Source organism: Chiloscyllium plagiosum, unplaced genomic scaffold (genome assembly GCF_037043375.1).
Source record: "Chiloscyllium plagiosum isolate Xiang-an unplaced genomic scaffold, Cpla_swu_hap1 HiC_scaffold_16, whole genome shotgun sequence".
In the NCBI taxonomy this organism is placed as follows: Eukaryota; Metazoa; Chordata; class Chondrichthyes; order Orectolobiformes; family Hemiscylliidae; genus Chiloscyllium; species Chiloscyllium plagiosum.
The window spans coordinates 41,956,073-41,983,454 of record NW_028270154.1 but is presented as its reverse complement, the minus strand read 5'-3'; the positions used below and the strand labels follow the sequence as shown (position 1 = coordinate 41,983,454).

Sequence of the window (27,382 nt, the reverse complement as noted above, 5' to 3'; positions counted from 1 at the left end):
TAAGGGGTTTTATTGTGTTACCAAATCCAGTACAAGAATAAGTGAACAGCAGTTCAGGAATCCATATTAATCAGTGGTAGAGAAGGATTAGGAGAATGTCGCTGAGAGCCCTGACGAACTGGGGTCTCACTAAAGGCTCAGGAACCGTTTGGCAGCTCTCTGCAGTCAGGAGAAACCACTGGAGTGTTTTGGTACAGAGACGGTTCAGACTCTGAAGAAACTCTGTGGACTATTACTGCATGAGATTTGGGATTCCAGGAAGTTTATGAGCAATATTTTCATGGTACAGTCCTGGAGCAGGAGTTCATAGAAATACAGGGCAAGTATCTCCATCTTAATGGAGCTATCAGCAAAACAGGTGGAACTAAGTAGTTGCTGAAATACAGCCTTGGGAATCCAGTGCAACACAGTGTCAGGGAAGTGATTGGACCACTGGGAGGTGATCCGTTGACGGGGCAGTCTGAGTTAGAATGGCCTGAAAAAGAGCAGAGGCTAGATTGTCAAATATAAAGATTTGAAAGCCCTTGTGATGAATCCAATATTTTAAACAAAATTTGTTGGGTTGTTGAGAGACCAATCGGATCAATGTTAAGTGCTTCTGCTATTTGTATGCATTATTCAACCACAGTTTATCTGTTAATCCATATTTACTCATGATAATTCTGTACATTTACAACTTATACTCTAATGTATTGTACATTGTTTTACTTCTCTATCTTTCTATATTAACATTGATTTTATTTGCTTAAAAACTGTGGAACCCTGTAAATTTATTCTCTACGCAATTCCCTAGAATTTCAAAAGTTGTCTACTTCAAGGAAAAAGATTACAATCATGTCATATGTAAATTTGACAATCTCGTTCAGAATCATATAAGAACTCCAAGTCATCAGTGATTTGCTGTGATTAAATTATCGTTGTAGTACACTTTTCCTGATTTTTTTCTTAAGTTGCTTTTTGCTTTTCCATCAAGTGTCCTGGCTGTGAGAGTAGCTATTTTCATTGCTCTTCTGCTATACCTTCACAAATGTTTGGTTTGTTGGGATTGTTTGCAAGCAACCAATCTGCAAGCCAGGTCTGTAGAAGAGAATACAGTTTATCAAACTACATTAAACCATTATTATTATTCATGGATATTAATTTGATGCATGCATGTGCTAGCCAGTGAAGCCATTTTCAACCAACTTTAGCATCTAGTTTTCTTATTTTGCAATGGAACAGATCAAATCTCTCTCTATTATTCCCAACAAATGAACTCAATTTAATCTCAGATTCTGCTACTAAATCTTATGTACAAGCCATCCTAATGGCCATCATGTCCATTCCAGTCATCAAGCATCTCTCTTCTCTGGTCCCATTTCCCGGCACTTGATTCGTGGTTTTGTATCTTAAGAAATTTCAAATGATTATCTAAATGCTTCTTAAATGTTATGATGGTTGCCACCTCCACCACCTTTTCAGACAGTAAATTCCAGATACCCACCACCTCTTCCTTAAATGCACTCTAAATTTCCTGCCTCTATTTTTCAATCTCTGCCCCCATGGTTTTTAATCCCTCCACTAAGGGGGAAAGTTTCTTCCTGTCTACCCTATCTACACCCCTCACAATTCTGTACACCTCAGTCAGCCTCAGCCTGCTCTGTTCTGAGAAAAACAAGCTGAATCACAACAGCCAAGGCAATACTATAGTGAATTTCTTCTTCACTCCCTCATGTAATCACATGTTTCCTATAGCGTGTTGAGCAGAACTCCACACTGCACTCCAGTTGTGGCCTAATTAACACTATATAAATCTACATCATAACCTTGCTTCTCTTGTACTCCCTTGCAATATTAGTCCTCTCACTTCATGCCTTTCAGGACTAAATGTTGAATCCATCTGGTCAGCCTGTTGTCCAAGGCTTTTCTCCTTGCTATGGACATCATTATTTTAATGTCTTCTGTAAACTTACTTATCACATTTCTGATATTCACATTTAGATTATTAATGTATACAACAAACACCAATGCAGAATCCTGAAGAATGCCACCAAACACAGGTTTCTAGTTACAAAAACACCTTTCACCCATCAACCCTGCCTCCTGCCACAGAAGTCAATTTTGGATCCAATTTGTCAAATTGCACTGGATCCAATGGACTCTTCTTGACTAGTCTCCCATGCACAAGACCTTGTTCAAAAGCATACTGAAGTCCATGGAGACTATATTCATTGCACGACATCCTTGTCCATACATTTAGTCACCTCCTCAAAATATTCATTCAAATTTGTCAGACATGATTTCCTGCTGAATAATCCTTGTCTCTCCAAGTGGAGATGGATTCTGTCCCATAGAAATTTTTTTCTGGTACTTTTCTGATGAGTGATGTTCACCCCATTGGCCTATAGTGCACTGATTTATCCTTACCAACCTTCTCAAATATTGGTACCAGATTAGCCGAACTTCTCCTCTGAGTTCAGAGAGGACTTGCAAATTAATGTCAATGGCATTACCACTACAAAATCCCCCACTATCAACATCCTGGGAATTATTATTGACCAGAAATTGAAATAAACTAGCCATATCAAAACAGTGGCTACAAGAGCAGGTCAGAGGCTAGAAATACTGCAGCAAAACATTCTTACAACAATTTACAACAGATCAAAATAATGCAGACCTTACAATAGTTTAAAAATTCCAGCATTAAGAGTTGGATTTGAACAGGGCATAAATTGCTTAAAATTATTCTTTACGTCCAGTTTAAGTATAATGAAAAAATATTGTAGGTAAACAGGTATGAGTCTATAAGCATTTAACACATTTACAAGATTCAATAACTCAAAAGTACTTACAATAGGGTCTGTGGGTTTTTGTTTGCAGAGTTTGGTCAGTCCAGACAACAAAGTAGGATTTACAAATCTGCTCAGGTATGTTATTGCATCCTGTGCACTCGCTCTTTGGTCAATAGTAGCTGTAAATGATCAATGAATCTGCTCAATTTTTTAAATGTTGAGCAATATTTTCTTTAAAAACTTCTGTTAACAGTGTTTTCTATTTTTCTGCTGTTGCTAGAGAGGCTACTAAGAAACTCTACTTCATTTCTTTAGTTAATTGTCTTTATAGACACGATGCTTGCTAAGAGAATAAACAGCAGCTAATATGTAGTACTCCAAATGTTCATTCAAACAGTGTGCATATTTTGCACATGGTTTTCTTCCTCAGAGTTTCTTCCTTAATTTCTTATGAAATCATAGAGTTCCACACATTCCCTTCATTACCTGACCCAAGCCACAATTACTTTCAGGCCTCATCAACAAGTTGTTCAGCTGTAGAGACCACTACAACTTTAGTAGAGAATCTGCTTTCGTTTGGCCATGTGCACACACATTTTTACCAGAAGTCACTGACTACTCACAAGTGTTTACCAAACCTAAACAAAACATCTTCCTCAAGCCAACTCTGCAAGAATCAGGGTTTTAACTGGGAATTAACTCATATACTTAACACAGCTGCAAACCTCACCACCTCACAGCTCTCACAAACTGCCAACTATTCAATCATGGCAGCCATGACAGCCAAACTGATTGATACACCTCCCTCACTCAATAATGCAAGTTGGTACACAATCAGAGGTATACCATGCAATGCCCACAAGGGGCTGTTTGAACTGCAACTAATAGCATTTTTTAATCATTACTGAGGTGTAGAGACATTGGTGCCGTTAAAGTTCACTTAGCAAAACTATGATAAGGTTGTTCAGGATTTTGGTGAGGCCTCTTCTGGAGTACTGTGTCCAACTCTTGTTGCCTTCTTATAGGAAGGATATTATTAAGGTGGACAGGGTTCAGAATAGATTTTCCAGGATGTTGCTGGGAATGGAGGCTTTGAATTATATGAATAGGCTGGGACGTTTTTCACTGAAACATAGGTAGTTGAAGAGTGACCTTATAGAGGTTTTTAAAATCATGAGGGGTATAGGTAAGATGAATGACAGATACCTTCTCCCGAGGGTGGGGGATTTCACAACTGGGGGCATATTTTTAAGGTGAGCGGAGAAAGAATTTAAAAAGATGTGAGAAGCAAATTTTTTACACAGAGGATGCAAGGACTGCACAAAACATTATATAGGACAAACTGGAAGACAGCTAACGATCCACATCTACGAACATCAACTAGCCACGAAACAACACGACCAGCTATCCCTAGTAGCCACACACGCAGACGACAAGCAACATGAATTTGACTGGGACAACACTACCATTATAGGGCAAGCGAAACAAAGAACAGCCAGGGAATTCCTAGAAGCATGGCACTCATCCACAAACTCCATCAACAAATACATCGACCTGGACCCAATATACCGGCTACTACAGCAGACAGCTGAAACTGACAACTGGAAGCGGCAGGGACAGGCCACTATAAATGCCGGAGGAAACACCACAGAAGCGCTTCACAGGAGGCTACCAAGCACTGAGGATGTCACCTAGACAGGGGACGAAACGTTTGCAACAAAAACTTCCAGCTCGACGAACAGAACCACAGCAACGAGCACCCGAGCTACAAATCTTCTCACAAACTTTGAACAGAGGATGGTTTGCGTGTGGAATGAACTTCCAGGGGAAGTGGTGGAGGCTGGTACAGTTACAATGTTTAAAAAATAAGTATGTGAATAAGCAATGTTTGGGGGGGGATATTGACCAAGCACATGCAGGTGGGACTAGTTCATTTTGGAATTATGATCGGCGTGGACTATTTTGTCAGAAGGATCTGTTTCTGTACTACGAGTCTGTTCAATCAGTAGAGTCATAATCTGCTAAGTGTTCACCACCACCTCTGCCCTCTTCTTGCAGCTTGACAATGGTCTTTATTCATTCCCAAAGCGATGTTGCATTCCAAGGGGAATGTCTACCAGTGCACCCCCTATCGGAGAGCAATTGATTTATGCAGAAATCTTGAAGTAAGTAAAAGCTCCTTCAGCATCTGCCATACCACTCACTGGTAGACATCTTCAACATTAGACAATAATGGAAAGCTTGAATTACTTATAGGATCAAGGTAACAGTTAGAAATAATTGACCAGCAACTTAACAAAATAGCTTGTGACTGTTTTTAAACAGTACTGGTGAGAAAGTTATGCTACCACTTTTCCAATATTGTAGCCTGTGCAATTTGTCCCAAAGTGTACCTAAGACAGATACACTAGTTTGGAATTTCAAAGGTATACTGTCCAAAAAACATGAACAAACAATTTGTCATCTGTAAGATTTGAACCTCTACCTTGAAGATGTGCCAATGCAGTTTATTTACATCACTTCCTGTGGTGGATCTAAGTTGGTTTCTTTCTCATCTTTTTAAATGATGGAAATATGGAGCAAAAAATTAAAATAAAAAAAAATGCATTTTAAAACTGTAGACTGAAATGAAAAAGAACAGTTTTAAACCAAAAATTTACAAAGGTGGTTGAACTTTTTGAAAGCATGGGATTTGACACCAATTGCGAACTCTGTTTGTGTAGCTGTGGGTTCCAGCAATGTGGAAACAAACAGGAGTGGAAGGGTTGTTATTACAAGTGAAGCTGAATGGTTTGTGGACAGGTGGCCAGCAATGACAAAGGTCCTCTGCCTCCCAAAAACCATGTGACTGGTTGTCGGGTTGTTGAACAGACTTGGGCTGTGAACAAAAGTGAAAAATTAGTCAGACCAGAAGGGAAACAAACAGGTTTGCAGCCGCCAAAAACTCCCTCAGGTCTCTGCCGCAAGTTAGTTTAAACCTGAGAAAACCAATTTATCTTTCTTTCAGCGAATGCCGCACGTTGAGATTTTGAAATGAATTTTTAGATCAGAGACCTTTCAGAAATGAACTAGCCACACTGTACCTCTTGCAAACCTTGGAAACATTCAGAAAAAGGGAACTCAAGGAAAAACCTTCAGATTAGCAAAAAACAACCACGAAATCTGGTGAACAAAGACTACAGAATTGATGTTCTAGTTTTCCCTCCCTATGTGCTTTTTAAACCCCTGTTTATAAGAGACCACAAAATAAAGGAGGAGGAATTAGGCCATTTAGCCCATCGATATGGCTGATAGGTTTCTCAATCCCATTCTGCTGCCTTCTCCCTATAACCCTTGATCTCCTCACTAATCAAGAACCTATCACTATCTTAAATATATTCAGTAACTTTGCCTCATTGCTGCAAAGGACATGGTTTGAAAGGTGGTCCCTTCACTCTGAGGCTGTGTCCTCAGGTTCTAGTATCTCCTAATAATGGAAACATCTTCTCATGTGCACTCTATCCAAGCCCACAATATTCTAAGTTTCAATGAGATCTCCCCTCATCATTCTAAACTCATTGAGTACAGACCCAGAGTCCTCAACCACTCCTCATATGACAAGCCCTGCATCATCTGGATCATTCTTATAAATCTCCTCTATATTCCCTCTAATGCCAGCACAGCCTTCCTTAGATATGGGGCCTAAAACTGCTCATAACATTTCAAATGCGATCTGACCAGTGCCTTACGTTGCCTCAACAATACATCTCTGCTCTTGTCCTTTAGCCCTCTTGAAATGAATGCTAATTAAGACAATCCTGAACTAAGACTCCCAAGTCCCTTTGTGATTCAGATTTCCAAATCTGTTCCCTGTTTAAAGAATAGTCCATGCCTCTATTCTTCCTTCCAAAGTGCACAACCCCCTCACACTTTCCCACATTTTATTCCATCTGCCACTTTTTGCCCCACTCTCCCAGCCTGTCCAGTTTCCCTGCTTCCTTAACACTACCTGTCCCTCCATCTATCTTTGTATTAATCTGCAAACTTAGCAACAATGCCCTCAGTTCCTTGGCCCAGATCATTAATATGTAATGTGCATACCTGTGGTCCCAACATAGACCCCTGCAGAACTCCACCAGTCACCAGCTGCTATCCTGAAAAAGACCCCTTTATCCCCACTCTCTGCCTTCTGACAGTCACCCAATCCTCTGTCCATGTCAGTATCTTGCCCCTAACACCATGGGCTTTTATTTTATTCTGCAGCCTCTTGTGTGACACCTTGTCAAAGGCCTTTTGGAAATCCAAATAGATCATATCCACTAGCTCTTCTTTCTCTAACTTGCTCATTACCTCATCAAAGAATTCTAACAGGTTTGTCAGGCATGACCTTCCCGTGACAAAGCAGTGCTGACTCAGCCCTATTTTAACATGCACTACCAAGTCCTCTTCAATCTTATGCTTAATAATGGGCTCTGAAAACTTCTCAATGACTGAGGTTAGGCTAACCATCCTTTAGTTTCCTGTTTTCTGCCTCCCTTCCTTCCTAAACAGGGCGATTCCATTAGCCATTTCCAGTACCCTGGGACACTCCCCGACTAGTGATTTCTGAAAGATCACCACCAATGCCTCTACAATCTCCGCAGCTATCTCCTCTGCCCCCTGATTCTTGAAGTTCTGGTATACTGCTGATGTCTTCCACCATGAAGACTGATGCAAAGTATCTATTCGATTCTTCCACCATTTTGTTGTCTCCCATCACTACTTCTCCAGTCTCATTTTCCAGTGGTCCAGTGTCCACTCTTGCCTTGCTCGTGTCTTTTAGATAGCAAAAATAAAAAATCTCTTGCAATCTTCTTTTATATTACTAGCTAGTTCATCCTCACATTTCATTTTCTTCCATCCCCCCACTCCATTGCTTTTTTATTTATCCTCTGTTGGTTTTAAAGGCTTCCGTATCTTCTGGCAACCATATTCATCTGTTTGTTTGCATAAGGGGAGTTGATAAGCAGTATTCCCTCCAATTTTCTTACTGGCCTCATGGATCTCTGAGGTCAGAGGGCATTGCAGCAATTAGTGTGCTAATGCTGCTCAGTATGTGCAGACCATTGGAGTAGTTGCACATAAAGCTTAGAAGGAAAATTGTTTGCAATTTAGTTCAATCGTTTACCTGTGACCATAATGACCTGAAATAAAAAGTGATTTCTTATTAAGTATGAAAACCTGGATCTGAAAATCAGATGTATGGGATGTAGCATCTTTCTTTTAAAAGAAACTTTAACTTTTATTATAACTCCAGGAATACTGGGGCTTGCCTTCCACTGAACAAGTCAAAAAGTGTGGCACTGGAAAAGCACAGCCGGTCAGGCAGCATCTGAAGAGCAGGAAAGTCGATGTTTCAGGCACAAGCTCTTCATCAGGATCCTGCTCCTTGCATGCTGCCTGACCAGCTGTGCTTTTCCAGCGCTACCCTTTTTGACTTTGATCTCCAGCATCAGAAGTCCTCATTTTCTTCCAGTGAGTTTGACAATGTTTGGAGACACCTGGCTGGGACTGGATTGGAGTTGAAGCAGAGGCAGCGAGAATTCAGGTGTGGTATTGGCAAATGACAAAGGTGAAAGAAAACACCTGGCTCTGTACAGTGTTTAAGATGTGGAAATAAGAACTCTTGTAGGGCAATGGTGGTCAGCCTACTTCTGAGCCTAGAGGCCTGGGGTTCACATCACACCTCCTGCAAAGATGGGTAATAACATCTCTGAACAGACTGATTAGAAAATATAATAAAACATGGAACTGGAAATGGCAAAGGATTTCCTTTAGGTGGCACAGTCGTCCCTTATAACCTTAAATGAACTTTCAAAACCGAGTAAGTAAATGGAGTTGGCACTGTCTGACAGCTCAAAAGGCAGAAATTACTAGAGCACTGGCACAGCACTTGAGCTTACAGGAAGTAAAGAGGAGGCAGAGTATTTTGGATAATGAAACACTGGATCACGTGATCTTCAGATATAATTGAAGTGGCTAGAAGCATTAGGAGAGAATGAAGGAACTAAAAACTGAAATGAGCTTACAATTAGAAGCGAAAGAGAAAATGAAAGCAGGCCAATGTGAACATCAAATCAAAATGATGCTGCTGAAGCAGGAAATGTTAAATACTGATATAGGCCCTGATGGGGAAATCTGAGTCTGAATTTGAGGTTCAGCCGAAAGTTTGCACAGGCCCTCCCAAAGTTTGAGGGAAAGGATGTGGATGCATTCTTCATGTCAACTGAGAAAATGGATAGATAAATGAACCTGGCAAACAAAAAAGGACAGACACTGCCTATGCAGAGTAAATTAGCAGGTTAAGCACAGAAAAGCCATGTTTTATTGTCAGAGGAGGCTTCTCAGGAGGATGACAGTGAAAAAGAGTGTAATGTCTGTACATGAATTACTGTCTCAGGCATATAGGGAAAGCTTACAGAATTTAAGAAATCAGCTTGGGCAAACCTAGTTTGAATTTAAGAAAGTTCAACAAAATAATTTTGACATATGGATACGAGCATTAAAAGCTGAAGCCACATATAAAGCTCTTTAGAGAGATTATTCTCTTAAAGGAATTTAAAACTCACTACGTCCTGTTATTAAGAATGCATGTGGAGAACCAAGAGGTTGCAACTACTAAATAGGCAGCAATAATGGCTGACAATGATAATTAAATTCAAAATGTTAACTTTTTTTCCCATTACCCACAAATTTGAAAAGGGAGAAAAATGTGAGTATGAAAAGAAGGCAAGTTGACAATGTAGGAGAAGGCTACCTGGGAATGCCCCTAGATCTCCTCTTCAGATGAGAACGGAAGTACTAAGTGCAGAGATGAAAATTGGAAGCCAAAGTATCTTTTTCCATTGCAACAAAGTAGAACACATTCATTCAGAAAGCTGGAATGTATGAGGGAAGTCTGAGACTTCCTGGAGTCCTTAATGTGTTTGAAAAATAAACTCAGAAAGAAAAGGCCACTTACCAGATTATAACTTTAACAAAAATTGAGGTACCAGAGGTGGATACTATTGAGAATGTAGAAATAGTACATAAGATAGCAGAGAGATATGAAGCGTTTTAATCAAAAGGGAAGATAACCCCTTTTTCTTCAAAGGAAGTATTCAAGCCTATAAACTATTCTGAGGGATACAGAAGTCACTGAAACTTCCTTATCGGAGAAAGATTTAGTTTTCCCTCCAGAATATTCAATGAAAGCCAAAGTGTTGGTAACACTTTGGCAGATGGAGAGTATATCTCAGTTCAATTGTACGAAATCCAAATAGAGTGTGACTTACTGTCTGGACTACAGGTTAAGAAATTAACTATGGATGGAATTGATTTACTTCTAGGGAATGATTTGGCAGGAGTGAAAGTCATAAATTCACTACAATCATGGAAAGTCTAGTTGAGACAGAACAGTAATGGGAACAGGTTCTGGGTATTTTCCAACATGTGACCTAAGCAATCTTAGGGGAGCCAAAACTCTATTTAAGAAGAAAGACAATTCACAGGAAATGTTCAGCATATCTTTGTTAATTGAAGTTAAGGAAACTTTCCCAGAGTTAAGTTAGTTAACACAGATAGGTCAGACTGAAGCAGAGACTGAAGGAGCTCTAGAATGCTTTTATATTAAAAATGGAGTTTTGATGAGGAAGAGGAGCCATTCTCACAGACCTGCAGATGAAGAATAAACAGTTGTTCATGAAATAATGAACTTGCCCAGATGTCATAAGGAAATATTGTGAGTAGAACATGAATTTCCTATGGCTGGGTAAATAAAGAAATGGAAACCACAGGAATAAACAGGTATTTTATATGGATTTCATAAAGATGTAGTCCAGTAGAACAAGACATACAAGTGGAAAACCTCGGGTTATAATCAGATCAGCACCTGTTGACACCTATATCAATCTTTGAAGAGCCATTCAGATGAGTGTTACTGGATGGTGTAGGACCATTGCCAAAAACGGAAGCAGGACACCAGTCTAACTTTACAATCATTGATACAACAACATGATTTCTGGAAGCTACCTTTTAAGGTTGATTACAGCTAAGATAGCATTGGAAATGTTAACTCAGTTTTTTACTCATCACGGGCTATCAATTGAGATGCAGTCTGATCAGGGTTCTAAAGTTTTCCAGAAAATAGTTAACAATTTGGTTATAAAACAATTGAGGTTAACATTGTATCATTCACAAATACAGGGAGCTTTGGAAACATATAATGAAAATCATGATTAAAGCATACTGTCATAAAAACTGACAGAATTGGGACAATGGATTACGTTTCTTACTATTTGCTACCAGACATTCCCCAAATTAATCTATTGAATTTAGTCCATTTCAATTGGTTTATAGACATGAGATTAGAGATCCATTAACATTTCTTAAGGAAAAGTTATTGAATTAAAAAGATGAAATCTCAATATTGGATTACATGTCTATGTTTCTAGAAAGACACATAGGAGCAGGAATATTTGAAAATTTCATGGCGGCTAGAATGTTTCAAACAGGAGATGTAGTATTGTTATTGTTGCTTTTGCAAGAGAAACCTCCAGAGGTGAAATTCAATGGTCCACATAAAAGTAGTTAGGTAGGCTGGAAAAGTGACTCTTCTGATATGTACTTCTGATCATAGGAAGAAGAATCAGTTACATCACAAACAAACTAAAAAGGTATCATTGTGGAGAAGAAAATAAGAAGGATCAAAGGTGTATCAGGGAGTAAGGATAGTGGAAGATGATAGAGATAATGAAAATGTAAGATTGAAGGAGAGGTAGGCAATTCCCAAAGCAAACTTCCTCCAATCCAATTAACACAAGATATTGTTATGTTAGTCTCTCATAAGAGAAAAGATGACAGGAGAATCTTGTAAGGTTATTGAGCTAGTATGAAATAATTTATAGAAATACAGCTAGATGTACTGCAAGAGCTAGACATCATATTGATTACATGAGTCAAGACTGATAAAACAGCATCCTTATCGGCTCAGGAAAAAAACAAGTTCAAGTGGAAACAGATTCAGTACATGCTGGAAAAGCATTGAATTGAACCTAGTCTAAAGAGCTACAGTTCATTTAAAGTACTGGTTCCTTATCTGGATGGATCTATGAGAGTTGTTGGCTGCTGCATTCTTGCAGGTTTTCTTCTAGTCTGTCTTGTTCACAGCCAAAGCTGTGTAGCCACCAGACAACCAATCACATGGTTGTTGGCAGGCAGAAGAACTTTGTTTTTGATATGTGGTTACCAGTTCACACCAATCAGCTTCACCTGTTTTTAAAAAAACCCTCAGCTGAACTTGGTACTGATTATAGAAAGGTGAATGCAATCACAAAGACAGATTCAAACCCAATTCCATGGTGGGAGAACTGCATGACAGACTTGACAAAGGATCTGCTAAAGAGGATGGCAAGTACCATGACCATAGAGGGCTTGTTATATTAAATAGGTTATACCAATGTTAAATGATGCCATTTACGTTAAAAAATGTCCCAACTAAATTCCAGAGGCTTATGAATCAAGTTGTAGCTGGAGTTCATAACTGCACAGTGTATTTGAATAATGTTGTAGTATAGCATGACACATGGTAACAGCACTGAGACAAGGCGAAACCAGTTTAAGCAATTACAGTTGACAGTGTAATAAATTGTTTAATACAGTTGTAATAAGTTTAACCAAAAGTGCATTTGGAAATGCAAGAGTATATGTCTAGGATATTTTGTTGGACAAGTGTTGCCAAGAACAGTGAAACTATAGGCTCCAATCGAAGTTCCTATTTCTAAAATTAAATGAGAAATTGTAAGGTTTTTAGGAATGTGTAGATTTTACCAGAAACTTGTGCACATTTTCAGTACGATAGCTGTGCTTTTAACAAACTCATTAAAGAAACAAACAAAAACGGCATAGTCCGCAGAATATCAAGCAGCCTTTGAGAAGCTGAAAACTATCTTAACAATAAACAAATGACTGTTGGCCGCCCCTGACTTTTCCAGACTTTCCATAATTACAGTTGATTTAGTGATAGGTGCTGTTGTCTAACAGGATGATGAGTCAGGATTAGAATCATTGGGTTACATCTCCAAAAACCTACATCAGTTTTACAATGCCATGGAAACAAACTTTGATGATTGTTGTTAGATTAGATTCCCTACAGTATAGAAACAAGCCATTTGGCCAAACAAGTCCACACTGACCCTCCGAAGAGTAACCCACCCAGACCCATTTCCCTCTGAATAATGGGCAATTTAGCAGGGCCAATTCACCTGACCTGTACATTTTTGAACTGTGGGAGGAAACCAGAGCCCTCAAGGAAACACGGGGAGAATAGGCAAACTCCACATAGACAGACAGTCACCTGAGGCTGGAATCAAACTCAGGTCCCTGGCACTATGAGGTAGTAGTGCTAACTACTGAGCACCATGCTGCCCCACAATACCTTTTCAATATTTTGAAGTCTATATATGACATGATAACAATAAAATGCTAATTTATGTTGATCATAATCTATTAGTCTTCATTGGAAACTTTAAAAAGTGAGATTATTTAAAATCTTTTGTTACAACCCGTCTAAAATTATTCATATTACAGGAAAGAGAGAGAATGAAACTGCAAATGCGTTGACCCAAATGTAAAATGTTAGAATAAGTAACATATTTAACACATATTAATATTGCTTAAGTTTGCCTAAGGACAGAGGAATGGATGCAAATCTTGGTGTTTTGATTCTTGTATATCCTGTTTTTTTGTAATGGTGTTTCATATTCCTAAAAGGGCAGAGGCAAGTAGAGACTGTGTCCTTTTATTTTTGTGCTTTTCAAAAACAAAATCTGTGGATAGAATTGAGAAAGAACTGTTCTGAAAACCAAGTATTTACAAGGATGGCTGCATATATTAAACTACTGACTTTGCTACTTTGTGTGAACTTTTTAAGTTGTGGCTTTCAGCAAAGTAGGTCATACTGAAGCTGAGGAGTTGTTACAAGTGAAGCTGATTGGTAGCTAGATATCAATGACAAAGGTCCTCTGTCTGCTAGATGGCTATATAACTTAGGCTGCGAACAAGACAGAGAAATTAGTCAGACCAGAAGAGAAGAATCTGCAAATCCACAGCAACCAAAAAAAAACAGTTAGAGTCATAGAGATGTACATCACGGAAACAGACCCTTCGGTCCAACCCATCAATGCTGACCAGATATCCCAACCCAATCTAGTCCCACCTGTCAGCACCTGGCCCATATTCCTCCAAACCCTTCCTATTCATATAGCCATCCAAATGCCATTTAACTGTTGCAATTGTACCAGCCTCCACCACTTCCACTGGCAGCTCATTCCATACACGCACAACCCTCTGTGTGAAAAGGTTGCCCCTTAGGTCTCTTTTATATCTTTCCCCTCTCACCTTAAACCTATGCCCTCTAGTTCTGGACTCCCCCATTCCACGGAAAGGACTTTGTCTATTTATTCTATCCATGCCTCTCATTATTTTGTAAACTTTTATAAGGTCACCCCTCAGCCTCCGATGCTCCAGGGAAGACAGCCCTAGCCTGTTTAGCCTCTCCCTATAGCTCACATCCTCGGCAAAATCCTTGTAAATCTTTTCTGAACCCTTTCAAGTTTCATACATCTTTCCGATGGGAAGGAGACCAGAATTGCCGCAATATTCCAACAGTGGCCTAACCAATGTCCTGTACAGCCGCAACATGACTTCCCAACTCGTATACTCAATACTCTGACCGATAAAGGAAAGCATACCAAATGCCTTCTTCACTATCCTATCTACCTGACTCCACTTTCAAGTAGCTATGAACCTACAGTCCAAGGTCAATTTGTTCAGCAACACTCCCTAGAAGCTTACCATTAAGTGTATAAGTCCTGCTAAGATTTGCTTTCCCAAAATGCAGCACCTCGCATTTATCAGAATTAAACTCCATCTGCTACTCCTCAGCCCATTGGCTCATCTGATCAAGATCTCATTGTAATCCGAGATAACCTTCTTTGCTGTCCACGATACCTCTGAATTTTGGTGTCATCTGCAAACTTACTAACTGTACCTCTTATGCTCACATCCAAATCATTTACATAAATGACGAAAAGTAATGGACCCAGCACCAATCCATGTGGCACTCCACTGGTCACAGGCTTCCAGTCTGAAAAACAACCCTCCGTCACCAACCTCTGTCTTCTACTTTTGAGCCAGTTCTGTATCCAAATGGCTAGTTCTCCCTGTATTCCGTGAGATTTAACCTTGCTAACCAGTCTCCCATGGGGAACCTTGTCGAATGGCTTACTGAAGTTCATATAGATCAAGTCCACCGTTCTGCCCTTAACATTCCTCTTTGTTATTTTTTCAAAAAGCTCAATTAAGATTGTGAGACATGATTTCCCATGCACAAAGCCATGTTGACTATCTCTAATCAGTCCTTTCCAAATACATGTACATCTTGTCCCTCAGAATTCCCTCCAACAACTTGCCCACCACTGACGTCAACCTCACTGGTCTATAATTCCCTGCCTTGTCCTTACCACATTTCTTAAAACAATGGCACCACGTTAGCCAACCTCCAGTCTTCCAGCACTTCACCTGTGACTATCGATGATACAAATATCTCAACAAGAGGCCCCGCAATCACTTCCCTAGCTTCCCATAGAGTTCTCGGGTACACCAGAACAGGTCCTGTGGATTTATCCACCTTTATGCGTTTCAAGATATCCAGCACTTTCTCCTCTGTAATATGGACATTTTTCAAATGTCACCATCTATTTCCCTACATTCAATATCTTCCATGTCCTTTTCCACAATAAATACTGATGTAAAATACTCGATTAGTATCTCCCCCATTTTCTGCAGCTCCACACAAAGGCCGCCTTGCTGATCTTTGTGGGGCCCTATTCTCTCCCTAGTTACCCTTTTGTCCTTAATGTATTTGTAAAAACCCTTTGGATTCTCTGTAATTCTATTTGCCAAAGCTTTCTCATGTCCCCTCTTTGCCCTCCTGATTTCCCTCTTAAGTATACTCCTACTGCCTTTATACTCTTCTAAGGATTCACTTGATCTATCCTGTCTATACCTTACATATGCTTCCTTCTTTTTCTGAACCAAACCCTTAATTTCTTTGGTCATCCAGCATTCCCTATTCCTACCAGCCTTTCTTTCACCCTAACAGGAACATACTTTCTCTGGATTTTCGTGATCTCATTTCTGAAGGCTTCCCATTTTCCATCCGTCCCATCACCTCCGAACATCTGCCCCCAATCAGCTTTTGAAAGTTCTTGCCTAATACCGTCAAAATTGGCCTTCCTTCAATTTAGAAATTCAACTTTTAGATCTGGTCTATCCTTTTCCATCACTATTTTAAATCTAATAGAATTATGGTCACTGGCCCCAAAATGCTCCCCCACTGACACCTCAGTCACCTGCTCTGCCTTATTTCCCAAGAGTAGGTCACGTTTTGCACCTTCTGTAGTAGGTACACCCACAGACTGAATCAGAAAATTGTCTTGTACACACTTAACAAATCCCTCTCCATCTAAACCCTTAACATTATGGCAGTCCCAGTCTATGTTTGGAAAGTTAAAATCCCCTACCATAACCACCCTATTATTTTTACAGATAACTGAGATCTCCTTACAAATTTGTTTCTCAATTTCCCTCTGACTATTAGGGGGTCTGTAATACAATCCCAATAAGGTGATCATCCCTTTCTTATTTCTCAGTTCCTCCCATATAACATTCCTGGATGTATTTCCGGGAATATCATCCCTAAATACAGCTGTAATGCTATCCCTTATCAAAAACGCCACTCCCCCTCCTCTCCTGCCTCCTTTTCTATCCTTCCTGTAGCATTTGTATCCTGGGACATTAAGCTGCCAGTCCTGTTCATCCCTGACCCATGTTTCTGTAATTGCTATGATATCCCAGTCCCATGTTCCTAACCATACCCTGAGTTCCTGTTAGGCTTCTTGCATTGAAGTAGATGCAGTTTAATTTATTAGTCCTACCTTATCCCTGCCTGCCCTGACTGTTTGACTCGCTTCTGTTCTCAACTGTATCAGTCTCAGATTGATCTCTTTCCTCACTATCCTCCTGGGTCTCAGCCCCTGAATAGCTCTAGCAAATGCCCATGCCAGTATATTAGTCCCCTTCCAATTTAGGTGCAATCCGTCCTTCTTGTACAGGTCACTTCTACCCCAAAAGAAATTCCAATGGTCCAAAAATGTGAATCCTTCTCCCATACACCAGTTCCTCAGCCATGCATTCATCTGCTCTATCCTCCTATTTCTGCCCTCACTAGCTCGTAGCACCGGGAGTAATCCAGATATTACTATTCTCAAGGACCTCCTTTTTAAATTCCTGCCTAACTGTCTGTAATCTCCCTTCAGGATCTCAACCTTTTCCCTTCCAATGTCGTTGGCTCCAATGTAGACAATAACATCTTGCTGCCCCTCTCCCCCATGAGAACATTCTGCACCCTCTCTGAGACATCCTTGATCCTGGCACCAGGGACGCAACACATCATTCTGCTTTTTCACTGCTGGCCACAGAAACAGACGTACAGAAACAGTCGGTACCTCTGACTAGAGAGTCCCATAACACAATTGATCTCTTGGAACCCAATGTACCCCTCATTGCACTAGAGCCAGTCTCAATACCAGAAACTTGGCTGTTCGTGCTACATTCCCCTGTGAATCGATTACACCCTACATTTTCCAAAACAGCATACTTTTTGAAATGGGGATAGCCACAGAAGACTCCTGCACTAAATGCCTACCTCTCTTACCTTTCCTGGAATTGACCCATCTATGTGACTGTATCTGCAACTTTTCCCCCTTCCTATAACTGCCATCCATCACATACTGTTGCTGTTGCAAATTCCTCATTGCTTCTAACTGTTTCTCCAAGCAATCCATTCGATCTGATAAGATTCACAATTAACAGCATTTATTGCAGATATAATCCACAGAAACCCGTAAACTCTCCTTAAACTCCTACATCTGACAAGAAGTGCATATCACTCTACTAAAGGCCATTTTTGCTCCTTCACAATCTACAGACCCAGAAAATAACATCGTCTTATTCCTCTACAAAACACTGCTCCAGGTTAAATTAATACTTATGGCTTATATTTTCAGTTTAATCAAGAGGCATATCTCAAAAAACATATAATCAAGAAAGAACCCACTCTAATCACTTCTGCAGACTTTCTGTAGGCCACATGTAAAACTATTCAATTATCTGTTTCAGTGCTGTTACTGCACCCAAACAGTTCCTCCAAGATCAGTTGTGAATTTCACTGTTTGTTAATTTTCCTAGACGCACTCCAATGTCCAGCGATATATGAATTCAAACAGCAAAGGCAGTAACTGTGCAGGTTCACTGTTTTGTCAGTTTCTTTCTCTCTGTCTCTCTCCTGCACTGACCTCACCATGTGTTCCCTTGTCTGTACCTCTCCCAATTTCCTTCAGCAAATGCTGCAACTTGTGACTTTGAATTGGATAAGTCATCCATCTTTCAAAAGTGAAACAGCCATCCTGCACCTTTTGCAGACCAATGGAAGGTCTGGGAAAAGGAAGGTCAAGGAAAAACTTTCAGATCAGTAAGAACAAACTCAATACATCTTGTGAACAAAGACAATGGAACTATTTTTCCGGTTCTCCCTCTACCTGATGTATTTTTTCCCCAATTTATGTCTGTAGGTAAGGGGGAGCTTCTACGGAATTTAAAGTTTTAATTTATATAGGTTAATACATTTATATGAAATGTTTAGCTAGAATCTAATTAAGACAGAAACTTGATCGATGCTTTCTCTCAACCTGGATCTGAAAATCAGATAGTTTGGGAATGTTGCTTTCTTTGAAAAACTTTAACTTTGTGATGACTTTGGGAATGTTGTGTCTTGATTTCTAATGTGCTACTTCAGTGACATGTTACAAAATGAAGTTATTTGATAGCGACGTGAACAATCAACCCACTGCATTTCTTTTTCTGTTTGTCTCCCAGTATAATGCTAAAATTTGTGAGCTAAATGTCTTCTTGAAGGCTACATGCAAATTTAAATAGCCCATTCATTCACACCCATTTTATACACAATTTACACTAACATGAATGATAGACCCCAGAAACCAGAGCATATTTCTTTTCTCTTAATGACCAGGACTTTAACTTATTTCAGGGAAACTCTACATATTTCCATTAAGCATTCAATTTCTTATCACTTTTAATCCAAGTATGTAATGCAGCTCTCCATTGCCCTTCATCCAAATGAATCCCATTTGAGTTATTTTGCTTGTCATTTTGGGACCAAGAGATGAGAACATATAAAATGTGACAATTTTTGCTATTACATCAAAACATCAAGATTACCCACCAGATTAAAGACTTACTGTAAGGAAAAATTAACTGGATTTCCCTCTTTGCTGCTGAGGAGGTCTCGCTCCCATGTACAGCATTCCTGAGGTGATCAGTGCCATATATTGCTCTAATACTGAAACAGGCAGACATTGATAAAACAGGTCAAATGGGTCATATATTTTATTGTTATTTTTAATGTATAAAACTGCAGCCCTAATGACAATATTTTAAAACAGAAACTGTATTGAGCATTTTAAATGTTAAAGAATTTATCAAAGTGCTCAAATGTAACTAAAAATGCCCTCAGCTCTTAATGACATTAGCTTTTGATTTATAACTTAGCGAATTTATCATTGAAGAGACCCAAAACATCATCTCCAAGTGAGAAAATCACAACATTTAACCCACTCTAAGTTCAGATTTCAGAAATTGTTGTGGAAAATAAAGAATCTTAGCCTATCTTCCACACAGTAGGACAGTAACAGGATTATATCAATTACGTAACAGGATTATATCAATTACATAATTTACTTTTCCCTGACTGGTCGATTAGATTACCCAACACCCCACCCAACCACCCTACACATGTGGAACAATGGGTGTCCACTATAGTTGGCAACAGATTTACCTCACACGAGCTAAACTCCAAGATCACTTACCTGCCTGGATGAGTTTCTTTAGCTTTTACACTATTTGCAGGTCCAATCAACTCCCTCCAGTATGCTACAGCTTGATTTCTGGCAATAACCATGGCAATTATTGGTCCTGAACTCATGAATGCTGTTAAACTGGGAAAGAATATTTTTCCATAATGTGTAGCATAAATATCACTGCACAGCTCTGGACTCAAATATACTTTCCTTTTCTGTAACGAGAAAAAAAGTTCAGTCAATATCATACATATTTTAAAAATGTGAATTGGTGACTAAATAAGTGAGAGCAGTTTTTAATTCAATAATATAATTACTGGCAGGAATTAAGTTTGAGATGTGATTACAACAAAACATGCTTTTCCTGAACTCGATTCCATGTCAAACATGAACTTATCTGTCTTAAATAAAACTTAATAATTTTTCACATTCTCAAACCAAAACATGCTACTTAGAACAAATAAACATTAATCCATCACTTCCCAAATTCTAATAGTGAGTTTTATCCTATTTCCCTAGACAGTAAACTTTGGACAATCTAATGCCTTTCAATCAATGCCAGAATGAAGTTTCATTAACTGCTCCTAATGATAGGTATTTTCTTCTGAGTATTTCAAGTTGAGGTTTCAACAGTTATCTTCCCCTATTCCAAGCGCCATACATCTCCAGTTTCCTGCTGTATATTTTGCCCAACACTACAAATATGTAGAGCTCTATATTACAAACCTTTCCCAAAGAAGTTGTTTCCTATCTTTATCAAAGAAGGAATACAATGACCTTTTCTGGTTACCAAAAAACTCTACACTACTTTTATTTTTCGTATTTATAAATGATTTGTGAGTCAATTTTTAAGTCTTACGTTAATCTATTAACAAAAGTAGGGCTTATACAATTATGATAGGGCCTTGGGTCATGTTGTGGAACAGAGGAATCTAGGGATGCAGGTACATAACTCAACAAAAACAGAAGTTGCTGGAAAAGCTCAGCAGGTCTAGCAGCAACTGTGAAGAAAAATCAGAGTTAACATTTCCAATCCAGTGGCTCTACCTCAGAATGGTTCTGAGGGAGGGTCACCGGTCCTGAAACGTTAATTGATTTTTCTTCGCAGACCTGCTGAGCTTTACCAGAAACTTCTGTTTTTGTTCTGATTTACAGCATCCGCAGTTCTTTTGGTTTTTACATAATTCTTTGAAGTTTGCATCTCATGTAGACAGTGATGGTTAAAAAGGCATTTGGCATGGTTGCCTTCATTGCTCAGTCCTTTGAGTAAAGAAGTTGGGAAGACACGTTGAGGTTGTACAGGACAATGTGATGTCTCTTCATAAATACTGTGTCTAGTTCTGGTTGCCCAGTTACAGGAAGGATATTGTTAAGCTGGAGAGAGTTCAGAAGAGATTTAACAGGATGTTGCAGGGTATGGAAGGTTTGAGTTATAAAGGAAGGTTGGATAGGCTGGGATTTTTTTCACTGGAGCGTCGGAGGTTGAGAGTCGACCTGATAGAAGTTATAAAATCATGAGAGGTATAGATAGAGTTAATGTTAGTTGTCTTTTCCCTAGGATGGAGAATTTCAAGATGAGAGAGCACATTTTTAAGGTGAGAGAGGAAATATTTAATAAAGGCATAACGGGCATATTTTTACACAGAAAGTGGTTTGTGTGTAGAATGAACTTCCTGAGAAAGTGGTGGATGTGGGTACAATTACAATGTTTAAAAAGCATTTGGATGAATACATGAATAGGAAGGGTTTGAAGGGATATGGGCTGGTTGGACCAAAGTGTCCATTTCCATGCTATATGACTGTATGACTATTCTCCAAAACTTCCTGTACCCCGTATTGCTATTTTGTATTTTCTCTGAACCTTATCTATTCAATTTGGTTCTCAATGGTAAAATGAAAATGGTACAGGTATTTGTTGTAAGCCAGCCTTTTCTTGCTCATTTAAAACTATGTAACTTTAGACATTCAGGAAGCCTGGATGCTTTCCCGACACATTGTCACAACTCATAGGAGTAGTGCACTAGTAATCAAGCCCTTCTATTCCTGGGGTCGTCACAGAAGTTAAAGATGTTGTGGTTCTGTTCGCCGAGCTGGGAATTTGTGTTGCAGACATTTCGTCCCGTGTCTAGGTGACATCCTCAGTGCTTGGGAGCCTCCTGTGAAGCGCTTCTGTGATGTTTCCTCCAGCATTTATAGTGCTCATGGGCAAAACCAATGTAGTGTACAAAATTCCATGCAAGGACTGCACAAAACACTACATAGGACAAACAGGAAGACAGCTAACGATCCGCATCCATGAACACCAACTAGCCACGAAACGACTCGACCAGCTATCCTTAGTAGCCACACACGCAGATGGCAAGCAGCATGAATTCGACTGGGACAACACTGCTATTATAGGACAAGCCAAACAGAGAACAGCCAGGGAATTCCTAGAGGCATGGCACTCATCCACAGGTTCAATCAATAAGCACATCGACCTGGACCCAATATACCGGCCACTGCAGCGGACAGCTGGAACTGACAACCAGAAGAGGCAGATTCAAACCACTATAAATGCTGGAGGAAACATCACAGAAGCGATTCACAGGAGGCTCCCAAGCACTGAGGATGTCACCTAGATAGGGGACGAAACGTCTGTAACACAAATTCCCAGCTCGGCGAACAGAACCACAACAACGAGCACCCGAGCTACAAATCTTCTCACAAACTTTGAAGAAGTTAATGATTTTATTAAAGTATGCAAAATTCCTGAATTTACCAACATTTAGACCCAAGTTAACAGAGAGCATGAACCAGGTTGTGGACTTAACACGAATTATTGTTTATTACAAATAAACTGATTCTGGCTACAGGTAAACAACTCTGAACAATCAACATATAACCTTATTAGTTAAAACACCTATCCTTATGATAAATCTCCCTATACATAAACCTGTAGGTGGACAGACAAACCAGAAGCATTGTGTAATGGATAAAGGAAAGACTGGGAAGGCAGTTTAGTTGTCCCTGTCCACAGAGCTCATGGAGATGATCCTTTTGTCATGTCAGGACTTCATGCCCCTCAATCTCTGTTCTCCAGGTACTTTTATTTGCTTGCAGGAGGAACAGAGTGACTGATCCACAACTTACAAAGTCTTGGGCTTATTGGTTAAAAACAACAGCTTACAGCAACTGATAAAGGGAAACTAGACTGCTTTTTTAAGGCTTCAGATCACAGAATCATAGAGGTGTACAGCACAGAAACAAAACAAACCTTTCGGTCCAATTTGGCCATGCAGACCAGATATCCTAATCTAATCCAGTCCCATTTGCTTGACCCATATCTCTCTAAACCATTCCTATTTGACTATCCCTAATCAGTCCTTGCCTTTCCAAATACATATATGTCCTGTCCCTCAGGATTCCCTCCAACAACTTACCCAAAACCAACATTAGGCTCACTGGTGTATAGTTCCCTGCCTTGTTCTTATCACCTTTCTTAAACAGTGGCACCACGTTAGCCAACCTCCAGTCTTCCAGCACTTCACCTGTGACTATCGATGATACAAATATCTCAGCAACATGCCCAGCAATCACTTCCCTAGCTTTTCACAGAGTTCTAGGGTACACCTGACCAGGTCCTGAGGATTTATCCACGTTTATGAGTTTCAAGACATCCAGCACTTCCTCCTCTGTAATATGGACATTTTTCAAGATGTCACCATTGATTTCCCTCCATGTCCTTTTTCACAGTAAATACTGATGCAAAATTCTCGTTTCGTATCCCCCCCATTTTCTGCAGCTCCACACAAAGGCCACCTTACTGATCTTTGAGGGTCCCTATTCTCTCCCTAATTATCCCTTTGTCCTTCATGTATTTGTAAAAACCCTTTGGATTCTCCTTAACTCTATTTGCCAAAGTTATCTCATGTACCCTTTTTGCCATCCTGATTTCTCTCTTAAGTATACTCCTACTGCCTTTATACTCTAAGAATTCACTTGATCTATTCTGTCTATACCTGACAAATGCTTCCTTCTTTTTCTTAACCAAACCCTCAATTTCTTTAGTCATCCAGCATCTCCTACACCTACCAGTCATTCCTTTCATCCTAACAGGAATATACTTTCTCTGGACTCTCGTTATCTCATTTCTGAAAGCTTCCCATTTTCCAGCCTTCCCTTTACCTGTGAACATCTGCCCCCCAATCAGCTTTTGAAAGTTCTTGCCTAATGCCGTCAAAATCGGCCTTTCTCCAATTTAGAAATTAAACTTTTAGATCTGGTCTATCCTTTTCCATCACTATTTTAAAACTAATAGAATTATGGTCGCTGGCCCTAAAGTGCTTCCCCACTGACACCTCAGTCACCTGCCCTACCTTATTTCCCAAGAGTAGGTCAAGTTTTGCAACTGCTCTTGTAGATACATCCACATACTGAATCAGAAAATGTTCTTCTACACACTTATCCAATTCCTTTCTATCTAAACCCTTAACACTATGGCAGTCCCAGTCAATGTTTGGAAAGTTAAAATCCCCTACTATAACCACCCTATTATTCTTACAGGTAACTGAGATCTCCTTACAAATTTGTTTATCAATTTCCCTCTGACTATTAGCACTAGTGTGCCTATAATACAATCCCAGTAAGGTGATCATCCCTTTTTTATTTCTCAGTTCCACGCAAATTACTTCTCTAGATGTATTTCTGGGAATATCCTCCCTCAGTACAGCTGTAATTCTATCCCTTATCAAAAACTACTTTTCATCATTTATATAAATGATTTGGATGTGAGCATAAGAGGTATAATCAGTAAGTTTGCAGATGACACCAAAATTGGAGGTGTAGTGGACAGCGAAGAAGGTTACCTCAGATTACAACAGGATCTTGATCAGATGGGGCAATGGACTGAGAAGTGGCAAATGGAGTTTAATTCAGATAAATGTGAGGTGCTGCATTTTGGGAAAGCAAATCTTAGCAGGACTTATACACTTAATGGTTTTGTCCTCGGGAGTGTTGCTGAACAAAGAGACCTTGGAGTGCAGATTCATAGTTCCTTGAAAGTCGAGTCGCAGGTAGATAGGATAGTGAAGAAGGTGTTTGGTATGTTTTCCTTTATTGGTCAGAGTATTGAGTACAGGAGTTGGGAGGTCATGTTGCGGCTGTACAGGACACTGGCTAGGCCATTGTTGTGTGCAATTCTGGTCTCCTTCTTATCAGAAAGATGTTGTGAAACTTGAAAGGGTTCAGAAAAGATTTACAAGGATGTTGCCAGGGTTGGAGGATTTCAGCTATAGGGAGAGGTTGAATAGGCTGGTGTCATTTTCCCTGGAGCATTGGAGGTTGAGGGGTGACCTTATAGAGGTTTATAAAATCATGAGGGGCATGAATAGGATAAATAGACAGAGTCTCTTCCCTGGGGTGGGGGAGTCCAGAATTAGAGGGCATAGGTTTAGAGTGAGAGGGGAAAGATAAAAGAAGCCTATGCGGCAACCTTTTCACACAGGAGGTGGTATGCGTATGGAATGAGCTGCCAGAGGAAGTGGTGGAGGCTGGTACAATTGCAACATTTAAAAGGCATTTGGATGGGTATATGAATAGGAAGGGTTTATAGGAATATGGGCCAGGTGTTGGCAGGTGGGACTAGATTGGGTTGGGATATCTGGTCAACATGGACGAGTTGGAGCGAAGGGTCTGTTTCCATGCTGTACATCTCTATGACTATGACCAAATAGTCTACTTCCGCTCCAACGTTTTGATGTAAATCATTAATTCAGATGACCAACTTGCGTTTGCAGCTCACCAAGCTTATTTTACCACACTGCATGCATTTACGTATATGCAGTCTAACATTACTCTGCCTCAGATTTAGGTAGTGTCTGATTCCTATTTCTGAGCTCTTTCCTTTAAAACAGCCACGGTCCGAATAAGAATCAATTTGGGGTTACTGCGCTGCACTTCAATCTCGGATGAAAATCAATTTATCACCGTCACCACTAACTACTCTGCTTTGTGGTGTTAGCCAGAAGGTTTCAGAAAAAAAAGTAGGAGAATTTGCCCTTTACAGTAGATCTCTCTTTAGTTTTGATATTTAACGGCATTTACAAATTAAACGGTGAAACAAAATTGCGAATAATAAACTGAATGCGGCTTTTTATAAAAAAAACTAAAAAAAACAAAACGATGAAAGACATCTTTTCCCCCAAGCCGTCCTTAATAAGTTGTATTGAGAGTAAAACATTCATACCCGGAATTCTACGTGTTGTGTGTGTGGGGGGTGGCTGTAAAAGTTGCATTGACTGGCAATGCCCAGGACACACCACACAATGTACCTGAAGAATGGTGAAGCCGGATCGGAGAATTATATCTTCGATTTCATTGGCATTTTCGATGGCGTCGGGTTTGATCAGAGCGAGTGTGCTCTCAACATGGATTGCTGTAGCAGCTTGCACTCCGTCCATTGTTCACTGCCCGCTGCACAAGATCGGGACAACCCTCACAACGGGCGAGCAACGTTGCAGTGGCGGCGAGAAAAATGAGAATCCGAGAATGACTGGTTATTTGCGTCGGTATTTAAAACACGGCGCAATTCTCCCTCATTGCCCTTGTCTACAGCTGGTTGCTAAGGAACACTTCGTGTTTCTGACCTTCTCCCAGGAGACTTTGCAGAAGCAACCGATCCCCTATCGGTTTACACTGAGGGCAAGTTATTTTAGAGTTAATATCTCGCTCGCATAAATTGTCCTGCTGTATAATCTCCAACAAGCTGCATTCATTTTCCTGCAGGGAAACTCAAGCTATTGGCACTTGCCGACTCCTGGAAATGAAAATCCACCCACATTCAACTCCATATCTATACTTAGCTGTAAATGAGAGTCTGCCCAGTTATCAGGCCCTCCGACGCCTCAAATGTATGCAAATATAGTCGCGTATGTAGGAAATGTGGGCCGAAGCACAGCCAGTCATGCAGCATGCAAGGAACATAAGGGTTTATGCCTAAAACGTCGATTCTCCTGCACTTCGGATGCTGCCGGACTCGCTATGCTTTTCCAGCATCATACTCTTCGACTCTGATCTCTTGCATCTACAGTCCTCACTTTCTCCATTTGTAGGAAATGTGCTGGGTTTGTTTGTTCTACATATTTAAACATTGTCTACAGAACTAAGAACAGTAGACCATGTGGCCTGCTCACCATTCAATAAGATCATGGCTCATCTTCCTGTGGCCTCAGCTCCACATCCAAAAAGACTGTCACCGGAGATGGAAATGGTGAGGTCAAGAAAGGGGAGGGAGGTGTCCGAGGTGGACCAAGTGAATTTGAGGGCGGGGTGGAAGTTGTGGGTGATTGCAGGGTACTGGGTGGGAGGAGATGTTTCCCAATTCCTCCACCTAACTCCATCCCATTCTCCCAATTCCTCTGCTGAATCTGCTCAGATGAGTAGTCATTCCACTCGCGAGCATCCCAGATATTCAACTATTTTGAACAATGTGCTTTTCCTCCTTCCGTCATCCAGACATCCCTCCGCTGCTCCACCTCCATTTCCTGTTCCACTGCTCTGAACCACCCCAACGCAATAAAGAGTTCCCCTTGTCTTCACCTACCACGCCATCAGTCTCCACATCCAACACATCATGCT

At 40.1% G+C, this 27,382-nt stretch overlaps 1 protein-coding gene across 1 annotated transcript; it reads right to left on the bottom strand.

Moving 5' to 3' along the window:
* On the bottom strand, positions 1-26,353 carry nme5 (NME/NM23 family member 5). The gene is made up of 5 exons (XM_043704163.2): positions 26,077-26,353; positions 19,775-19,980; positions 19,148-19,248; positions 2,832-2,950; positions 1-1,077 (listed from the first exon to the last, which is right to left on the bottom strand). The coding sequence occupies exons 1-5, from the start codon at positions 26,203-26,205 to the stop codon at positions 1,000-1,002; spliced, it is 633 nt and encodes a 210-aa protein (XP_043560098.1). The 5' UTR covers positions 26,206-26,353; the 3' UTR covers positions 1-999.
* Between the last annotated feature and the right edge of the window lie 1,029 nt (positions 26,354-27,382).